General features: G+C 34.6%; 2 protein-coding genes across 19 annotated transcripts in view; one reads left to right on the forward strand and one right to left on the reverse strand.

Moving 5' to 3' along the window:
• Nucleotides 1-20,897, forward strand: part of ST7L (suppression of tumorigenicity 7 like) — a 151,705-nt gene that overhangs the window by 20,656 nt on the left and 110,152 nt on the right. For all 17 annotated transcript variants that reach the window (XM_082379970.1, XM_082379962.1, XM_082379955.1 and 14 more), the window contains 6 exons: nucleotides 1,664-1,742; nucleotides 9,381-9,535; nucleotides 11,020-11,117; nucleotides 11,551-11,665; nucleotides 13,887-13,959; nucleotides 14,892-14,994. In XM_082379970.1, the coding sequence (XP_082236096.1) occupies nucleotides 1,664-1,742; nucleotides 9,381-9,535; nucleotides 11,020-11,117; nucleotides 11,551-11,665; nucleotides 13,887-13,959; nucleotides 14,892-14,994 (623 nt within the window). The remainder of the gene's footprint in view (nucleotides 1-1,663; nucleotides 1,743-9,380; nucleotides 9,536-11,019; nucleotides 11,118-11,550; nucleotides 11,666-13,886; nucleotides 13,960-14,891; nucleotides 14,995-20,897) is intronic.
• WNT2B (Wnt family member 2B) overlaps nucleotides 1,749-20,897 on the reverse strand; it is an 84,013-nt gene continuing 64,864 nt past the window's right edge. For both annotated transcript variants that reach the window (XM_082380333.1, XM_082380332.1), the window contains one exon: nucleotides 1,749-9,130. In XM_082380333.1, coding sequence (XP_082236459.1) covers nucleotides 9,096-9,130 — 35 coding nt within the window. In that variant the 3' untranslated portion in view covers nucleotides 1,749-9,095. The remainder of the gene's footprint in view (nucleotides 9,131-20,897) is intronic.

Here is a 20,897-nt window from a genome sequence, read left to right on the forward strand (position 1 = left end):
GCACTGCCTGAAAAAATGTAAATTAATACAGTCTCATTGAGAGGAGTTTGGAAATATATATCCAAAATCTTTTAAAAGATGCATACATTTTAACCAACCATTCCACTTCTAAAAATGAAATATTTGGTCAGGTTTGCAAAGATAGATGTTGAAAGATGGTTATCACAATATTTCTGTATTAGCAAAAAATTAATTATCCATCAAAAGAGAACTGGTTAAATAAATTACTGTATATACTTAATATGCTAGAGTACCAAATAACCATTTAAACTGTTAATAAAGATTCAGTGTCAAAATTTAACGTGAAAATATCATGTAACTTATAGAAGAGAGCCTCATCATCAAAAATGGCAAGTCAAATATTATACTTGATTTTTATGTAATATTTTAATGTTTAAGCAAAATGTTATTCTTTACCTGGTTATTATCAAATGGGTGCTGACTTGCATCAATTTGTCAAGTTCAGGAAGCATTAGCTGTCAGCTAGTGGTGACATGTTTGATATGAGAAATGTATTTTTGTTACGCAAGTAGAATATATTGTCTCCTTTTCTAAGCCAAGACTAATATTTTGTTTCCAAAGGAAAACTCAAACATTTTCCACATTATTCTTTCTGGACAGTTGTAGGTTTTGTTCCAAAAGCAACATTCATAGATTCTTTATTTTTCTTATCAAACTTGAAATAGGCCAGATAGTTTCATGGATCTACTTTGTTTATTTGTTTGTTTAGTTTTTTAAAAATTATTTATTTATTTATTTGGCTGCGTCGGGTCAGGTCTTTGTTGCGGCACACGGGCTTCTCTCTAGTTGTGGTGCGCAGGTTCCAGAGTGTGCGGGTTCTCTAGTTGTAGCATGTGGGCTCCAGAACGCGTGGGCTCAGTAGTTGCGGCGCACGGGCTTAGTTGCCCCGCGGCATGTGGGATCTTAGTTCCCTGACCAAGGATCAAACCTGCGTCCCCTGCATTGGAAGGTGGATTCTTAACCACTGGACCACCAGGGAAGTCCCTGTTTGTTTAATTTTTAAGAAACTTTGCTTAGTGTGAAATTTTCATTTTGGTGCAGTAAATGATAACAAAACAAATATTGTTATACCAGAGAGATCCTAATTCAGTCTTTTCTTGACTCTTAGTAGAGACTGACATTTCCCATAAATATACTATAGTCTAAGTTAATTCCTTTTTACCCCCCTTTTTATACAAAATGCAAATTCAAACATTCTGCATGGATTGAATCATTGATTAAATACGTACTGTGTTTTTTAAGTTTTTTTTGTATATTTTTAACAGTTCCATAGACCCTTTTCAAGAGGATAAAGGAACTAGAATATTTCATAGATTATAATCTGATATCAATTTTAATATGCATTTAGATATATAAATGTTCATGTATAATGATGTAATTAACTTGATTAAGTACCATCTATGTTATTATTCATATAAATCAGAGAAATAATATTTAAATTTCTACTTTATGTGAAGCTTCCAAATTTAATGTAAATTTCTCATGAGGTTAATGTGAGCCATCACCGCAATTTCTTGTTTCTTATGTTTAAGAACATGTTATTTAAATCTTTGTTTACTCTTCTAACTCATTCTTCATACGTTTTGCATAAGATAATTTATGTTTACCATATCATCTACTTTTTGAAATGTTTTTCCTACAGTTATGCAGAAGGCATGGAGGGAAAGAAATCCTCCAGCTCGAATCAAAGCAGCCTATCAAGCTTTAGAATTAAACAATGAGTAAGTTTGAAATATATGGAAAATAAGTTTGTTTTGAAGGAAACCCAGGCAAGTGATTTTGTTTCCTTTTTTCTGTTCCTAAGACACCTGGAGTCATTAATAGTCCCCTTTCTCTTTTTGCATACTAGAGACAAAATTTGCAGTGTTCATTGACATTTGTGTTTTGCTTCTGAAATTGTAAACTTATCTATGCTTTTGAATAGAAATTATGCTAGAAATACTTTATAAAAGGGAGAATGCTGATCTGATTGGTGATAATACTTGATAATTAAAGAGTACTAAAATACTTAAGCCACCTGTTTTAATTTTGTTTTTCATTTAAGTCATTTATTTAAAGCATTCATTCAGTCCTGAGAACTGTAGTTGCTAGTAGGATTGGAGGCATGGGAAGGGAATTCAACATAAGTAAAACATGGCTCTAATTTAATTTTTTTTAATGTTAGCAGCTTTATTTTTTTGTAGCTCCTCTTATCAACTTTATATTTTGAAAAAACAAAATGTAGAATCATAAGTGAGCTTAATATTTAAATGGGACAGATCAATAAGTATTAATCTAATATTAAATAAGTGCCTAGAGTAAAAATATGGTTCCAGTTGGGATTAATCAAGGAATGCCTCCTGAATAATGTGAACTTAGCATTGTCCCTGTACCCCTCCTTACTCCCCTACCACAGATATACTAATCCTTATTAAGAAGACTTACCCAAGGTGGAACAAAACTGGCAGTGTAGGGAACTCAGCAAGCAGTGAATGAATTTTATTGAAACTCTGAAAACTAATCAAAGTTTATTGCAACCTGGAGAATGCTTAGTCAGTTTTAAAAAATAGCTGAATTTCTGTAAGAGAGCTTTGTGGTGTTTTAACTTAACACTGACCCCATCCTCCACTCCCTAGCTCAGTGGCAGCCTTGAAGACAACAGTCTGTCTTCTGGGTATAATTCCTACTATCAAAGGAAGCAGAATGGACCTTTTTCTCAAAGAATTATCGTTGTTTATTTTGACCTGTCTGGTTACTCTCTAAAGGACCAGCTCAAAGGGCTAGCCTATATTTTGGTTAATTCGAAACTCTCCCAGCACTGACACAGCTACACTGTGGGGGCATTGTTGAAAATATTTAAAGGCAACTGTATTAGCCAGTGCTGCCAGGATCAAGGGATAACAACTAGGGCAAACAATAGACAAACTAGAAAGCTTGGGAGGAAAGGCTGGGGAATGAGAAATTTTGGGAAATAAACACTTTTCAAAGCTTCCACATATTCCTGGGAATCTCAAAGGCTCCACACATGCCCAAAGTTGGGCACCTGCTCAGAAAAGATTTGAGAAGACCCTAAGCTCTCATGTGTGTCTGAATTTCAGGTTCTGCACAAACAGAAAGTGAAAGCTAAGGCAGAGTTGTAAACTGCCTGACTGAATGTTGAAGGTATGCCCCAGTACACACACAGAACCCATCTGCAAAGACTTGCTTTTTGTTTTGTTTTTGGTTTCAGGTGTTTAGGGCAATCTCTATCAAATCACTGACTAACCATTAAGCTAAAGGAGCAGACACTTCACTGGTCACTCATGACAGAATACAAACTTTACAAAATCAGTTCAGAAAAGTCACAACTGTAAGCAACAACAATAATCTCTGGGGAGGAGGGGAAATCTGACTTCTGGAGTTGCTAGATTATAATATTTAAAATTTCCAGTTTTCAACAAAAAAATTATAAGACATGCAAAGAAGCAAAATACGCCCTACACAGAGAATAGAAGAAAATGAATAAAAACTGTCCTTGAGGAAGCCCAGACTTTGGACTTTCTAGATAAAAACTTTAAATCAACTATTTAAAATATGCTCAAAGAGGTAAAGGAAACCATGTATAAAGAACTAAAGAAAACCATGAGAATTATGTCTCACCATTAGAGAATTCAATAAAGAGATAGAAATAATAAAAAAGAACTAAATAGAAATTCTAGAGTTGAAAAGTATAACTGAAATTTAAAATTTCCTGTAGACGTTCAGCAGCAGATATGAACAGGCAGAAGAAGGAATCAGCAAACTTGATTTAGGTAAAAAATAAAAGAATGAAGGAAAGTGAACAGAGCCTAAGAAACCTGTGGAACACTGTTAAACATACCTGTGCATAATGGAGTCCCAGAAAGAGAGGAGAGAGAGAGCAAAAGGGGCAAAAAGACTATTTAAATAAATAATGGCTGAAAAGATCCCAAATTTGATGAAAGATATGGATCTACACATCCAGGAAGCTCAATGTACCCCAAGTATGACATACTCAAAAAGACATCCACAATGAGACACATTATAATCAAGCTTTCGAAAGCCAAAGGTAAGGAGAGATGCCTGAAAGCAGCAAGGAGAAGCAACTCATCACATATAAGTGATCCTGAAAAAGATTAAGAGCTGCTTTCTCATCAGAAACCATGTAAGGCAGTAGGATAACATAGTCAAAGTTCAAACAAAACAAAACAAAACAAAACTGTCAGCTTAGGATTCTATGCCCAGCAACCCTATCCTTCAAAATAAATGGAGAAATTAAGACATTCCCAGATAAACAAAAAGAGAGTTCAGTGCTAGTAGACTTGTCCTACAAGAAATGCTACAAGGAGTCCTTCAGGCTGAAATAAAAGGATACTAGACAGTCTTGACTCCACACTAAACAATAAAGAATGCCAGTAAAAGTAACTACATAGGCAAATTAAAAAGTCAATATTGGGGCTTCCCTGGTGGCGCAGTGGTTGAGAATCTGCCTGCCAATGCAGGGCACACGGGTTCGAGCCCTGGTCTGGGAGGATCCCACATGCCGCAGAGCAACTAGGCCCGTGAGCCACAACTACTGAGCCTGCGCGACTGGAGCCTGTGCTCCGCAACAAGAGAGGCAGCGATAGTGAGAGACCCGCGCACCACGATGAAGAGAGTGGCCCCCGCTTGCCACAACTAGAGAAAGCCCTCGCACAGAAACGAAGACCCAACACAGCCAAAAAATAAATAAATAAATAATAAAAGTGTTTAAAAAAAAAAAGTCAATATTAATTTTGGGGGAGTTTGCAGTTCTTTTTATTATATGATTTAAAAGACAGCTATGTAAAACATTCATTATAAATCTATGTTGATGGACATACAGTTTATAAAGTTGCAATTTGTGACCATAACAACATAAGTGATAGGGGGAAGAGCTATATAGGGGCAAAGTTTTGTATACTATTGAAACTAAATTAGTATTAATTCATACTAGATTGTTATCAGTTAAGATGTTAAATGTAATTGTTAACTGTTAACCACTAAGAAATAACAAAAAAAATGTGATAAGTAATAAGGGAATCAAAATGGTATACTAGAAGATATGTATCTAACACAAAAGAAGGCAATAATGTAGGAATTGAGAACAAAAAAAAAGGACATATAGAAAACAAATAGGAAAATGGCAGAAACATTTCCTTCCTTATCACTAAGTACTCAAACAGGTAAATAGATTAAACTCTTCAATTAAAAGGCATTGATTAGCAGAATGAATAGGGAAAAAAAAGTAGTCCAACTATATGCTGTCTACAAGAGATTCTTTAGATACAAAGACACAAAGAAGTACAAAGTAAAAGTGTGTAAAAAAGTATTCCATGCAAATAGTAATCAAAGAGAGCTGGAGTGGCTAAACTGGTATCAGACAAAATAGACTTTAAGACAAAAACTTTTTACAAGACAAAGAATGACATTATATAATGATAAAAGAGGTTCAATTCATCAAGAAGATATAATAATTATAAACTTATATATGTCTAATAACAAAATGTATGAAGCAAAAACTGACAGACTTGAAGGGAGAAATAAAGAATTCAACAATAATAGTTGGAGACATCAACACCTTATTTTCAATATTGGATAGAATAACTAGACAAAAGATACACAAGGAAATAAAAGACTTGAACAACACTATAAACCAACTGGACCTAACACATCTATATAACACTCTACCCAACAACATCTCAAGTGTACATGGAACATTCTCCAGGATAAATCATAATTAGGACATAAACAATTGTCAGTAAACTTAAAATGATTGAAATCATATAAACTATCCACCCTCACTACAGTGGAATGAAATTAGAAGTCAGTAACAGAAGGAAATCTGGAAATTTCACAATATTGGAATATGTGGAAATTAAACAACTCTTAAACAACCAATGAGCGAAAGAAGAAATCACAAGATAAATTAGAAAAATACTTTGGAATGAGTGAAAATGAAGACATAACATACCAAAAAATTATGAAATACAGCAAAAGCTGTGAGTGATCAGAGGAAAATTTATAGCTGTAAATAACCTTCATTAATAAAAAAGAAAGATCTCAAATCAAAAACTTAACTTTATACCTTAAGGAACTAGAAAATGAAGAGCCAACTAAACTCCAAGCAGAAGGGAGGGAGTAATAAAGATTAGAGTGATATAAACAAAACAGAGAATAGAAAAACAATAGAATCAGTGAAACTAAAGGTTGGTTTTTTTTAAAAAAGATCAACAAACTTGACAGACTTTAAGCTAGACTGACCAGTTAAAAAAGAGAGAAACTCAGCTTACTTAAAATCAAGAATGAAACTGGGGACATTACTACTGACCTTAAAGAAATTAAAAATACTATAAGAGAATACTATGAACAATTGTATGCCAAATTGGCTAACTTGGATGAAATGGACAAATTCCCAGAAATGCACAAACTACCAAAACTGACTCAAGAAGAAATAGAAAATCTGAATAGACCTATAACAAATGAAGAGATTAAGTCAGTAATTTTAAAAATTCCAAACAAAGAAAGCTCAGGACTAGGTTGCTTCACCACTGAATTCTACCAAACTCTTAAAGAAGAATTAACACCAGTCCTTCTCAAACTCTTCAAAGGAATAGAAGAGGAAGCAATTCTTCCTAACTTATTCTGTGAGGCCAGTATTACTCTCATACCAAAACCAAAGAAAGACATGATAAGAAACAAAAACTACAGACGAATATTCACTATGAATATAGATGCAGAAATTCTCAACAAAATACTAGCACACCAAATCCAGCAGCAGATTAAAAGGATTATACACCATGACCAAGTGGGATTATCCCAGGAAGGCAATGGTGGTTTAACATGTGAAAATCAGTCAGTGGAAGACATCACATTAATAGAACAAAGGACAAGACCCACACAATCATCTCTGTTGATGCTGAAAAAGTATTTGACAAAATCCAACACCATTTTATTATAAAAACAAATAAGGAATGTAAGGAAACTTCCTCAAACTGATAAAGGACATCTATGAAAAACCTACAGCTAACTATGTACTTAAGACTGAAAGTCTGAAAGCTTGCTAAGATCAAGAATAAGGCAAGAAAGTCTGCTCTTGCCACTTCTATTTATTTTTTTAAAGTAATTATTTATTTTTGGCTGCGTTGGGTCTTTGTTACTGTGTGCGGGCTTTCTCTAGTTATGGTGAGCAGGGGCAACTCTTCGTTGCAGTGCATGGGTTTCTCATTGCGGTGGCTTCTCTTGTTGCAGAGCACAGGCTCTAGGCATGCGGGCTTCAGTAGTTGTGGCTTGCGGGTTCTAGAGCACAGGCTCAGTAGTTGTGGGGGCATGGGCTTAGTTGCTCTGCGGCATGTGGGATCTTCCCGGACCAGGGCTCGAACCCGTGTCCCCTGCCTTGGCAGGTGGATTCTTAACCACTGCACTACCAGGGAATCCCACCACCTCTATTTAACATTGTACTGGAGGTGCTAGCCAATGCACTTAGGCAAGAAGAGGGGGAAAATGGCTTTCGTATGGGAGAGGAAGAAATAAAACTATCTCTCTTCACAGATGACATGATCTTATATATAGAAAACCTTAAAGAATCCACAAAAAAACTATTGGAGCTAGTAAAAGAGTTCAGTAAAGCTGCAGGAGACAAGATCAACCTAAAATCAGCTGTTTTTTTATACAGTAGCAATGAACAATCTGAAAAGGAAATTAAGAAAACAGTTTCATTTACAATAGCATCAAAAACGTTAAAACACTTAAGAATAAATTTAACCAAGGAGGTGCAAGACTTGTACACTGAAAACTACAAAGTATTATCAAAAGAAGTTAAAGAAGACCTAAATAAATGGAAAGACATCTTGTGTTCATGGATTGGAAGACTTATTATTGTTAAGATATCAGTACTTCTCAAGTTGATCTACAAATTCAGTGCAGTCTCCATCAAAATTTCAATTGACTGTTTTGCAGAAATGGACAAACTGATCCTAAAATATGGAATTACAGGAGACCTCAAGTAGCCAAAACAATCTTGAAAAAGAATAAAGTAGGAGGACTCACTTCCTGATTTCAAAACTTACTATGAACCTACAGTAATTAAATAATAAGAATAGCCATCTCGATTAATGGAATCAAATTTAGAGTCCAGAAATAAACCCATACATCTATGGTCAATTGATTTTTGACAAGGGTGCCAAGACCATTCAGTGGGGGAAAGAATAGTCTTTTCAACAAATGGTAACAGCTAGATAACCACATACAAAAGTATGAAGTTAGACCCTTAACACACATCATACACAATTAATTAAAAATTAAAGACCTAAATTTAAGAGCTAAAACTATAAAACTCTTAGAAGAAAACATAGGAGCAAATTTTCATGACTGTCAATTTGGCAGTGGTTTCTTAGATATGGCACCAAAAGCGCAAGCAAAAAAGGAAAATTAGATAAATTAGACTTCATCAAAATTAAAAGCTTTTGTGCATCAAAGGATACTGTCAAGAAAGTGAAAACGCAACCCACAGGATGAGAGAAAATATTTGCAAGTCATATTTGATAAGGGGCTAGTTATCCAGAATATATAAAGAACTCTTACAACTCAATGACAGAAAGACAACCAATTAAAAATGGGCAAAGGACTTGGAATGTCTATTTCTTCAAGGAAGACATACAAATGACCGAAAAGTACATAAAAAGATGCTCAGTGTCATTCATCATAAGGGAAATGAAAATGAAAAACACAATGAGATACCCCTTCACAAGAGGTGTTTAACAGCAATAACAGAACAAAACAAAAACAAAAAATAGAAAGTGTTTATGAATAACCAAAATTTATTACCAAGTTTAAGCTTGTACTGCTCGCCACACGACAGGCCAATAATCAAGAGATGAGTTGTTGGGCAAGGAATAATGACTTAATTCGGAAAGGCAGCAAACCGAGAAGATGGTGGGCTCATGCCCCGAAGAACCATCTTGCCTGAGTTGGAATTCAGTCTTCTTTTATACTAAAAGGAGAGGGAGTAAAATCAAACATTTTCTGGTTCCCATCAGCCTCCAGAGGGGATGTGTTAATTTCTTCCTCCCTGCAGTCATTCACAGGTGGGCCTGGTCAAGATGTTTCCTGTGAGCTAAACAGAAGTATTTTAGCATAATGCTCATTACCTGGGAGGCAGGGTTCTGAGAGATGGGTCATTATATATAACTTAAGCTTATAGGCAACATCCCTATAGTGATTAATTTGTAATAAAATACAAATGTTCTTCCCTATTACAGAAAGTATAGGGAAAGATACGGAAATGCGATGTAAAGGGACATACCCCAAAGAAAATACTTGTTTTACCATTTTACTTAAAATTGCCTTGCTTGCTTTCTTTATAGCTGTGCTACTGCATATGTTCTACTGGCTGAGGAAGAAGCAACAACTATTGTAGATGCTGAAAGGTTATTTAAACAGGCACTCAAGGCAGGAGAAACAATTTACAGGCGGTCACAACAGTGCCAGCACCAAAGTCCTCAGCATGAAGCTCAACTGAGTAAGCGAATTTGAACTAATTTTCCCCTGTCTTTTAGTTCCTGCAACTGCGTGTTTTATGTGTAAAACACAAAACAAAAATTTTTAAAAACTTAATACTTAAAAGTTAGCTACTTTTCATAAGAGATAACACATTTATTCAAATCAGCAAGACAGAAATGTATATTAGCTAGAGAATGCTTGTGGAAGGGAACAGATCTGCTCTGGTTATTGAGAGATGTGCTGCTCTGAAACTTAACAATAATTTATTTCATGCGAGAATTGGGCTGGTCATTGGAGAAACACAACTCAAAAATATTCAAGATTCAAGAGAACCTTCTAGTGATGATAAGCAGCTATTACCTTTATCCTCACCCTTACCCAAGCAATAGTAGAGGTATATCATTTGGTTTGCTCTTCAGACAGTATATATCTCCATACAGTGCCAGGGAGTGGCCCTTCAGCACAAAACCAGCCTTACACTTGATATTGACTATTTCTTTGGTGGTTTTTTCTCTATGACGTGTTTGAGACCATATGGGTCATAGCAACTGAGGTCCTTTCTTTCCACTCTCAGGCATACTCTCCCAGTTGTGATCGAGACACTTTTACCAAAGATGTTAGAATCTGTAATGCTGCTGCTTCCTGCTATTTTGTGTGGCCAGAGGGCTTTAGTTTCATGATTTTGGCAGATAGTGGGCAATAAATTGAAATATGTTTATATAATGCATTGTCTGCTGGGAGTTAAGTTCTAAATCTTTTGTTTGTGTAAATTAAAATTAGGATAATGTTTTCTCTCTAAACTAAATATTGATGTATATAGTATGTTTCATTAATGCGTGTTGTTATAACACACAGCTGTGGGAATATGTAATTTTGCAGTCTGGAACTAATGAAACTACATCTGTAAAAAAGTCATGCCATTTGTCCTTATATAATCTCAGATATAGTTATGAGATAGTTCCAGAAATATTTGTTAGCCCTTTCTAGAAGTAGTTTTGTAGTTTGTTAGTTACTTGCTGTTGACCAAAAATTTACGCTAGCATGGAAATTTTGTTTTGAATATCTTTTGTTTGTCAGCTAAGATAATAGAGAATATTAAAATAGTAGATTGTTCATGCAGAAACTTAATAATGTTATTTCTTCCTATTAATGTATGTCTTTTAATAGTAAAATCTACTTGCCAAGTATACACAAATTACTTTATATATACTGTACTCAGATTACTTAATGTTAGAGGCAAAAGTAATTCTATATATATATATTTTTAAGCTTTTAATATAAAAAACTTCAAACATCTATAAAAATAGAGCAGTATAATGAACCTTCATTCATTGTTCATCACCCAAATTCAACAATTATTAATATTCTTCCATTCTGACACAATTTAATTTTAATTGAAACTCCCAAAGTAAGCAAATAAAATTAACGGATAATATGTTAATGAAGTAACAGGTCATAATATAAAAGTGATAGCTTGGTGTCATTTGTTGTTTTTCTAAATAGGGAGAGATACCAATGTACTAGTGTATATTAAAAGAAGACTGGCAATGTGTGCAAGAAAATTAGGAAGAATAAGAGAAGCAGTAAAAATAATGAGAGATGTAAGTAAATTTGATGACTCAACCTTTATCTTTATTCCTTCAAAAACAAAATGTGTTTTAAGTTGCCAGTTAAGTTAATGCAGAATCACTATGTGTTTTCCTTTTTTTTTTTTTTTTTAACATTGATTGATTGATTGATTGGCCGTGCTGCCCAGCTTGCGGGATCTTAGTTCCCTGACCAGGGATCGAACCCCGGGCTCCAGCAGAGAAAGTGCCGAATCCCAACCACTGGACCGCCAGGAAATTGCCCAGAATCACTGGTTTTTTTAATTGATAGTTTTATAACAAGATATTTATTTAATATACATAGATTTCTTAGAGGTTGGGTCTTCACAGTTTTAAGAAACAAAAGAATTTCTACCTCAGTGAATCTGATTCAGCTCTATTGAGTTCCTTTTGTATAATTTTAATCTTTTTTCTTTTTAATATACAGTTGATGAAAGAATTTCCTCCTCTTACCATGTTGAACATCCATGAAAATCTCCTAGAATCACTTTTAGAATTACAGGCCTATGCAGATGTCCAAGCAGTTCTAGCAAAATATGATGGTGAGTGATAATTCTCTTAGTTGATAGCATGGTTAAAGTATTTTTTTTCTATTAAGTAATCATAAATGTGATCCTACTCTGGTATTTCTGTGATTTTCTCTTTGCATTCTTACCAGTCAGTATCTAGTATCTGTGGATACAAGTTGCTATTAAGTATCTTCTTTTTCAGTACTTTTGGTAGCAAAAGTCTGCAAGGAGGAACTTTCCTTCTCTCAAGATGTATTCATTTGTTTATTGAGCGCCTAATGTGAGTGAGGCGCTTGGAATACAGTGGTGAATAAGAAGACATGGACTTAGCCCTCGTAGAATTTACCATTTAGTGGAACATACAGACAAATGAATAGTAGTTATATTGAGGCATAGCGTGTTAGGTGAGGTAATAGAAAAGTATGGGGTGCTATGCACTTCATTTGTTTTGGAGTGACAGGGAAGGCTAACAGAAGTTGCTTAGAGTATATATAAGAGTAACTCAGAATAACATTTTACAATGCTTTTTAGTTACAAAGTGTAATTTATTATCTCATCTGATCCTTATAACAATCTTGTGAGGTGGTAGGACAAGTACAATATTTTTACTGTTTCCGGTTAGTAAATAAGAAAACTGGAGTAGAAGAAGGTTAAGTGATTGGGTAAGGTCTTCTAGCCAGTAAGGGGCAAGCTTGAACTTAAATTTAGGTATTCCATTTGTTTGTTTACTAGTTTCCCAACAGTAAGTAAGAAGTCAGTATATGTTGGCTATTTTTATTATTATACGATAACAGTACCAGTTTACCACAAATGGAGTTGGGAGAATTTTTGAGAAGCATAGCCTTTCTCCTCATTCTGAGTGAGGCATCAGCTTTTAACCCCAAGCTGAAAACATCCTAACTAGCATAATATTTCTAGTCATATCTTTCACTGTATTAGAACACATATAAGTCACTTATTCACACTCTCCTGTTGTAAGCTCCTACCCATTAGCTTGGGAATCTCCATGACTTGGAAAGTTTGAAATGTGTTACAATTGGAAAGAGAAGTTTATTTCTTTTAAACATCTGGAATTCTTAGGAAGTGCTTTAGAGTAGTATAGGCTCATGGAGAAATTTGTGAGAAATTCTTTCCATATGTTACTTATCAGATGCATGACCTGCTTATGATACTACGATGAACAAGCTTAGGGACTGAATATGAAAAATCAGATAGGACCTATTCATTAAAAATAAAATAAAGCTAGCAACTTGGATATGCTTCTGTGTTTTCAGTTATTTTTATGAGTCCCCAGTTTTTACCCTTCTAGAATCCTGAAAAAGTTAAAAGCAAGTTTACTTCTTTAGTTCTCCATTTGCTGGTATAACTCTGGAATCTGGAAAGAGAGTTCTGTAGTCTTACTCTCCCAATAACATTATTTTGGTCATTCTTTAAGAAAGAACTTATATAATTAATTTCATTGTAGTTCTCAATTTCTTTTTATTTTATAAAAAATCATCATTTAAGAAAATGTAGAAAGTGCAAAAACATCGGAAGAAGAAAAAAATGAAAACCACCCATAATTATATCACCTGGATTTAACTACTATTAATTTTTTTAAACATTTATTTATTTATTTATTTAGGCTGCGCCGGGTCTTAGTCGCGGCATGTGGGATCTTCGTTGTGTCACGCAGGATCTTTAGTTGTGGCATGTGGGCTTCTTAGTTGTGACATGCGCACTCTTAGTTGTGGCAAGCATGTGGGATCTAGTTCCCCAACCAGGGATTGAACCCGGGCCCCCTGCATTGGGAGCGTGGAGTCTTACCCACTGGGCCACCAGGGAAGTCCCATTAATTTTTTTTTTTTTAATCTTAGTTTTTCTCTGTGAATAGGTGGAGTTTTTACATAGTTCTATCTATGCAATGGCTTTTTCCTTGGATAGTATTATTATAAGCAGCTTCTTATAAGCATTTGTTGAGTACTTTTTACCATTGTATGAGGGCTTTCACAGACATGGTTTAATTTAATCTGTGCTAGAAAAGTACCATTTCTCTATTTTGGGAAAACTGAGGTTAAAGAAGTTGCTGCTAGTTCAAGGATGCATAGCTGGCAAATAGTAGAATCAAGATTCAAACTCAGGTTTTCCAATTATATGTCCATGTGCTTTTACTACTAAATTATATCCATTAAATTTGAACTATGAATTATTCTTATTAGAAATTGTCTTAAGATATTTTTGTGATTCTTACCTAAATTAAAAATTATTATTATAGATATAAGCCTTCCAAAGTCAGCAGCCATCTGTTATACAGCAGCACTATTGAAGACAAGGACTGTTTCAGATAAGTAAGTAGTTATGAAAACTATAATAGTTTAGAAAGACTGCTAAACTCAATATTGTTTTTCATCCACTGACTTTAAACAATGCTTTTGTTTGTCCCTACTTCCTGCTGAATAACCCTTGATCTTATGGGGCTTAGAAGCTTCTTACTATGTGTTGTGGAAAGAGCAAGGTTTTTAGAGCTAAGTAAACTTGGGTTCAAATTCAAAGTCTACAGCATACCAGCTGTGGAACTTTGGTCAAGTTAATCAGTTTGAGTTTCTTCATTATCTGTAAAATGAGAATAATAATACTGTAGGGTGGTTGTGTGAGGATTATATGTGTTAAATGACCAAAGCAATGCTAGATAGAAAGTACATCCAGTACATAGTAGCTCTGATGGTAATGGTAAGGTGTGTGGTAGGGAAATAGGTTTCATGTTATCTGTTTTGAGATTATAATTCTGAGTTATTCTGATTTCCTTGTATTTTTGGCTGTCCTTAATGAATTTCTCTTTATTCCACAGGTAAGTTATTCAGAAACCAACCAAATGGCAACTGCTTTCTTTCACCTTAGATTACTGTGGCTTGATATGAATTAGAATGGACTGTTCACAGTCTGTGAACAGTGAAAATTTGATAAGAATGTACTTCTATTTCATGAGATTCTCTAGATGTCCCTGTGTAGCATTTCTTATTTTATTACTTTGCCCAAAGTGTGCCTTTAATGGACTTCTGAAGGCTTTCTTCACCTTAACTTGAAGATTTCCATTTCTTATGCTGCCTTCCTTTATATGTTGAACCAAAGGCTTTACTTTTATGTTTAGTAGCTATTTGGCTTTGACTTTGGCCATCACCAGAAACCTCTGATTTAGGGGGCTAGATTATGATCTCAATTAATTAATTGATTAAAATATTTATTTAAATATTTATTTCTTCATTTTGTGGTTTTCTTATAGATTCTCTCCAGAAACAGCCTCCAGAAGAGGGTTAAGCACAGCAGAAATTAATGCTGTGGAAGCAATTCATAGAGCTGTGGAATTTAATCCTCATGTTCCAAAAGTAAGAAACTTTATGATAGAAATACTATTTTTATTTAAGTTAATCAAATTGACAACAGCGTATAGACCAAAGTTTGGGTCTCCGTAATTTGAGGCAGAATTGTTTTAGTCTGCTATATTTTGATGCTTAGTGTTTGCCCTAAAGGGGATGTTAAAAAGAATTTAGAAAGGTGGATAGGAGCAGTATTTCAGTATAGGCTTTATAATTGCTGTCAAAATAAAATTTGATGTACAATATATGTTCACTTAGCTGTTCCTTTTACTATAGTTATAGAGAAGAAATAAAATGGCTTGGTCCTAATAAAAGATCATTCATATTTCAGACCATTAAATCAAATTTCCTGTTACTATAAAAGGTTTTTACACTAGACAGATGCTTTTGAATGAGGGCTGGGTAGACAAAGACTGAAGACAAATAGATTAAAATAATCAGTGTTAGGAAACAGATGTGAAAGTTCCCAGGAAAACTGCTGAGTTGATGTTTATTTAGTCCCAGATGAACTGTACTCATCTCATTTGTCTTAATGTTGTACACCTTGCAGACATACAGATCATTGGTTAATCTTTGTGTGTTATAACCCAAGGTGAAATTTTGGGTTTTAAAAACAATGCCCCAAGTTAGGGAGTATAGAATATTCAAGAATATGCCTTTATTTAAAAGAGTAATTGTAACTGTTGATTCCAGTATAATATGTTAGTGGAATTTGGAAACTAGTAAACATTAAAGGATTAACCTCTAAAAAATAATCTCGAAGAAATTCAAGTTGTAAGTCTGTTAGAGTAAGTAAAGACAGAGTCAAGAATATTACTGAAATCTAAGGATGAGAGTCAACAAATATTTATGCCATTCTCTCATTAAGTGAAACTGGTCCCATAAATTTCAATAAAAATTTTAGTGTGAATTGTAATACATATACAGCAAAGTGTAAAAAACAGAAATGTGTATCTTAATGATTTATTTTAAAGCAAATAAGTGGAAACTACCACTGAGGTCAAGAAACAACATTGTCAGCCCCCAGAAACCCACCTGCCCTTTCCCAATTACAACTTCTTCCCTCCTACCTAAACGTAACCACCATTCTGACATTAATTATGTTTATTAATTCTGTTTTTCCTTCTTTTCTTATATTTTTAGTCTATACTTTCCCTTTATTGCTGGCTTTATAAAACAAGTTAAGGAATTGTCCCTCTTTTATCATTCTCTGGAATAATTTGTGTAAAAATTAGAATTATTTCTGCCTTCAATGATTGGAAGAATTTGCTGATAAAGCCGTCTGATTTTGGATTTTTCTTTGTGAGAAGAATTTTCATTACAAATTTCATATCTTTAATAGTTTAATTACAAATTCAATTTCTTTAACCATTCCATAACTATTCACATTTCTTGTTTCTTCTTGTGTTAGTTTTTGGTAAGTTGTATTTTTCTAGGAATTTATTACGTCAAAATTTTCAAATTTATTGGCATAAAGATTTCATAAAATCCTTTTATTAGCTTGTTAATATGTGCAGAATCAGTTGTAACATCCATTTTTTAATTCATAACACTGGCTACCTTTTTTTTTTTGCCCCTCTATTGGATTCCTCAGGGATTTATCAATTTTATTAGTCTTTGTGAAGAACCAACCTCTGGCTTTGTTGATCTTCTTTGCAATTTGTTTTCTGGTTCATTCATTTCTGCTCTTTACGGCCTTCTTTCAACTTTCTTTGGCCCCATTTTATTTTTTTTATTTCTTGTATCTTCTTTTTTTTTTAATTAATTATTTTTGGCTGCGTTGGGTCTTCGTTGTGGTGTGCGGGCTTCTCATTGCAGTGGCTTCTCTTGTTGCAGAGCACGGGCTCTGGGTGCACAGGCCTCAGTAGTTGTGGCACGTGGGCTCAGTAGTTGTGGCTCACAGGCTCTAGAGCACAGGCTCAGTAGTTGTGGCACACGGGCTTAGTTGCTCCGTGGCATGTGGGATCTTCCCGGACCAGGGCGTGAACCTGTGTCCCCTGCTTTGGCAGGCAGATTCTTAACCACTGAACCACCAGGGAAGTCCCTCTTGTATCTTCTTATAAAGGTATTTAACTCATTAATTTTTAGTCTTTCTTTTTCTAACATATCCATTTAAGTCTATAAACCTCTCTCTAAGTACAATTTTGACTGCATACTATAGCGTTATTTTTTTTATAATTTAGTTCAAAAATATTTTCTAATTTCCACTATGGCTTCCTCTTTGATTTAGAGGTATATTTATTCCATTTAGACGTGTATTTCTTAATTTTAAAACATATGAAAATTGTCTTTTTATCAATGATTTCTGACATAATTGCATTGTGGCCAGAGAACATACTCTGTGTGATTTCACCCCTTTGAAACATTTTTTAATTCTTGAATTTCTGTTTATTTTTCACATCTCTTATATTATTTATAGGTTTGAATTCTCTGCCAAAAGTTTAAATATAATCTATTATCTCTTTGAAAATAAAGTAGCTATCTTAAAGTCTTTCTCTGATAATCCCAATATCTAGAACGTCTCTGTATCTGTTTTTAATATCTGTTTTTTTCTGCTGCATCATGTTCATATTGTCTTTTCTCTTATGCCTGATTTTCTTTCACTATGTGCCAGATATTTTATTTGAAAAATTGTAGAAATAGCTTAAAATCTCAGATAATATTATATTCCTTCATAGAGGATTTTCCTTGCCCTTAGATGCTTGGAAGAAGCATTGGTAGGACAGGATCACCTTAATTCAGTTTCAGGGATTGAAACTTTCTGATCTACCCGGATGACTTGAAACTGGACTGCAGTCCATGAAAGTTTCAGTTTATTTCTGGTTCACCCTTATTCCTAAAATGCAGCCTTTCAGAGTCCCAGTCCAATCCTGAGGGTTTTGCTAGGCTCTCACTCTTGACAGGTCTTGGACTTCAACTTTTGTTCCTGTAGCCTTATGAAACTGGCAGAAATACTGAACAGCCTCCTAGCTATCTTTTCCAGAATTGTCAAATGTCCCTATAGTGAAAGAAGCCCCAGGTGTGGCTTACTTCTCTGCTTTCTGCCGTCTTTGGACTGTGTCCTGGTAATTCTCTACCCTTTGTTAATTCTCTGATGTATTTGATTCAATTTTTAAAAATTGACGGCTTTTCTAGCTGTCTGGGAGGGTTCATCTGAGTTACCCAGTCTTCCATTACTGGAAGCAGAGGTCTAAAAATACTTGTATATGAAATGCTCTGCTCTCTCATGCTGCAGAGTGGTTAAGAGAACGGATTCAGCAACTAAACTGCCTACATTTGAATTCTGGCTCCGCTACTTCCTAGCTGTATTACCTTGGACAAGTTACTTAACTTCTCTAGACTTGAGTTTCCTCATGTGTAAACTGGGGATAATATTCCCTACCTTTTAGAGTTGTTATTAAGATTAAATGAGTGCATATCTTTAAAGTGCTTAGAAGAGTGCCTAACACGTAATAAGCTTTACAGAAGTGGTTGTTATTGTTATTACCCAGGATGGGGTGGAAATCTGTTCCTTGTGTGAGAAGATAAGCAGCAGTTATTAATCAGAACTATTCAAATTAAATACACCATTGATATCTAAAAATTTTATTTAATTCCCACTCAAAATAACAAAATAGGGATTGTCTCTTCCCTGTGGTGGTTCTTTTCTGCTTTAAAAACCCTCTTACGTAAAATGTATTCTCAGCAGTAACAATTCTTTTTTTTTTTTAACATCTTTATTGGAGTATAATTGCTTTACATTGGTGTGTTAGTTTCTGTTGTATAACAAAGTGAATCAGCTATACATATACATATATTCCCATATCCCCTCCCTCTTGCATCTCCCTCCCACCCTCCCTATCCCACCCCTCTAGGGGGACACAAAGCACCGAGCTGATCTCCCTGTGCTATGCAACTGCTTCCTACTAGCTAGCTATTTTACATTTGGTAGTGTATATATGTCCATGCCACTCTCTCACTTTGTCCCAGCTTACCCTTCCCCCTCCCCGTGTCCTCAAGTCCATTCTCTACGTCTGCATCTTTATTCCTGTTCTGCCCCTAGGTTCTTCAGAACCATTTTTTTTCTTTTAGATTCCATATATATGTGTTAGCACATGGTTATTTGTTTTTCTCTTTCTGACTTACTTCACTCTGTATGACAGTCTCTAGGCCTGTCCACCTCACTACAAATAACTCAATTTCGTTCCTTTTTATGGCTGAGTAATAGTCCATTGTATATATGTGCCACATCTTCTCTATCCATTCATCTGTCGATGGACGCTTAGGTTGCTTCCATGTCCTGGCTATTGTAAATAGAGTTGCAGTGAACATTGTGGTACATGACTTTTTTTGAATTATGGTTTTCGCAGGGTATATGCCCAGTAGTGGGATTGCTGGGTCGTATGGTAGTTCTATTTTTAGTTTTTTAAGGAACCTCCATACTGTTCTCCATAGTGGCTGTATCAGTTACATGCCCACCAGCATTGCAAGAGGGTTCCCTTTTCCCCACACCCTTTCCAGCATTTATTGTTCATAGATTTCTTGATGATGGCCATTCTGACTGGTGTGAGGTGATACTTCATTGTAGTTTTGATTTACATTTCTCTAATGTTAGTGATGTTGAGCATCCTTTAATGTGTTTGTTGGCAATCTGTATATCTTCTTTGGAGAAATGTCTGTTTAGGTCTTCGGCCCATTTTTGGATAGGGTTATTTGTTTTTTTTGATATTGAGCTGCATGAGCTGCTTGTGTATTTTGGAGATTAGTCCTTTGTCAGTTTCAGCAGTAACAATTCTAATGGTGTGCATTGTGCATTGGTTTTCAAAAGTACTGCCAGAGCCACATGGGTGAGGGGAGGGTAGCGGAAATCCCAGGCATTGCCCAAATTATAAAAATAAATTGTTGGATATGTAATATATATTAACCTTCATATTGAATCTGTCTAAATAATCTGTGATGCTTTTAGTGATACTTGTTTTGAGTTTAAAAACCTACACACACATATAGTGAAATACTCCAAAATACTTCTGAGAGAAATTAAAGAAGACCTAAATAAATGGAGATATATACCATGTTTGTGGATTAGAAGACTAATTATTGTTAAGATCACAGTTCTCCCTAAATTGATCTATAGATTAAATGCAATTCCTATTAAAATCCTAGTAGACTCGTTTGTAAAAACTGACAAGCTCATTCTAAAATTTATATGGAAATGCAAAGGATCTAGAATAGCCAAAACCATTTTGAGAAAGAACAGTAAGGTTAGAGGGACTTATACTACCCAATTTCAAGACATTTTTAAAGCTACAGTAATTAAAATAGTATAATATTGGCATGAAGGTTGAAATGTAGATCAATGGAAGACAATAGAGAATCCTGAAATAAACTCACATAATTTTGGTCAGTTGATTTTCAACAAGAGTTCCAATGCAATTCAATGGGGAAAGGATAATCTTTTCAACAAATGGTGCTGGAAAAATCAGGTGTCTATATGAAAAACAAACAAACAACCTAGACCCTCTCCTCATGCCAAATAAAAAATTAACTCAAAATGGATCAAAGATCTAAATGTAAGAAGTAAAATTATAAAACTTCTAGAAGGAAACAGAACTTGGGTTAGGCAAAGATTTCTTCAAAAGCATGATCAATAAAAGAAAAAAACTGATAGATTGGACTTCTTAAAATGTTTGCTCTTCAGAAGTTATCATTAACAAAATGGAAAGATAAGCCAAATGACTGCAGGTCATTTATCTCTTAAAGTTTGGTATCCAGAACTTATAAAGAACTCTTATAACTCAGTAATAATAGGACAAAGAACTCAATTAAAACATGGACAAAGGATTTGAATAGTCACTTCATCAAAGAAGGTTTATGAATTAGCTATCAAAGAAGGCACATGAAAAGATACTCAACATCATTAGTCATTGGGAAAA

The sequence above is a fragment of the Balaenoptera borealis genome (assembly GCF_965194805.1).
Source record: "Balaenoptera borealis genome assembly, chromosome: 1".
Classification (NCBI taxonomy): Eukaryota; Metazoa; Chordata; class Mammalia; order Artiodactyla; family Balaenopteridae; genus Balaenoptera; species Balaenoptera borealis.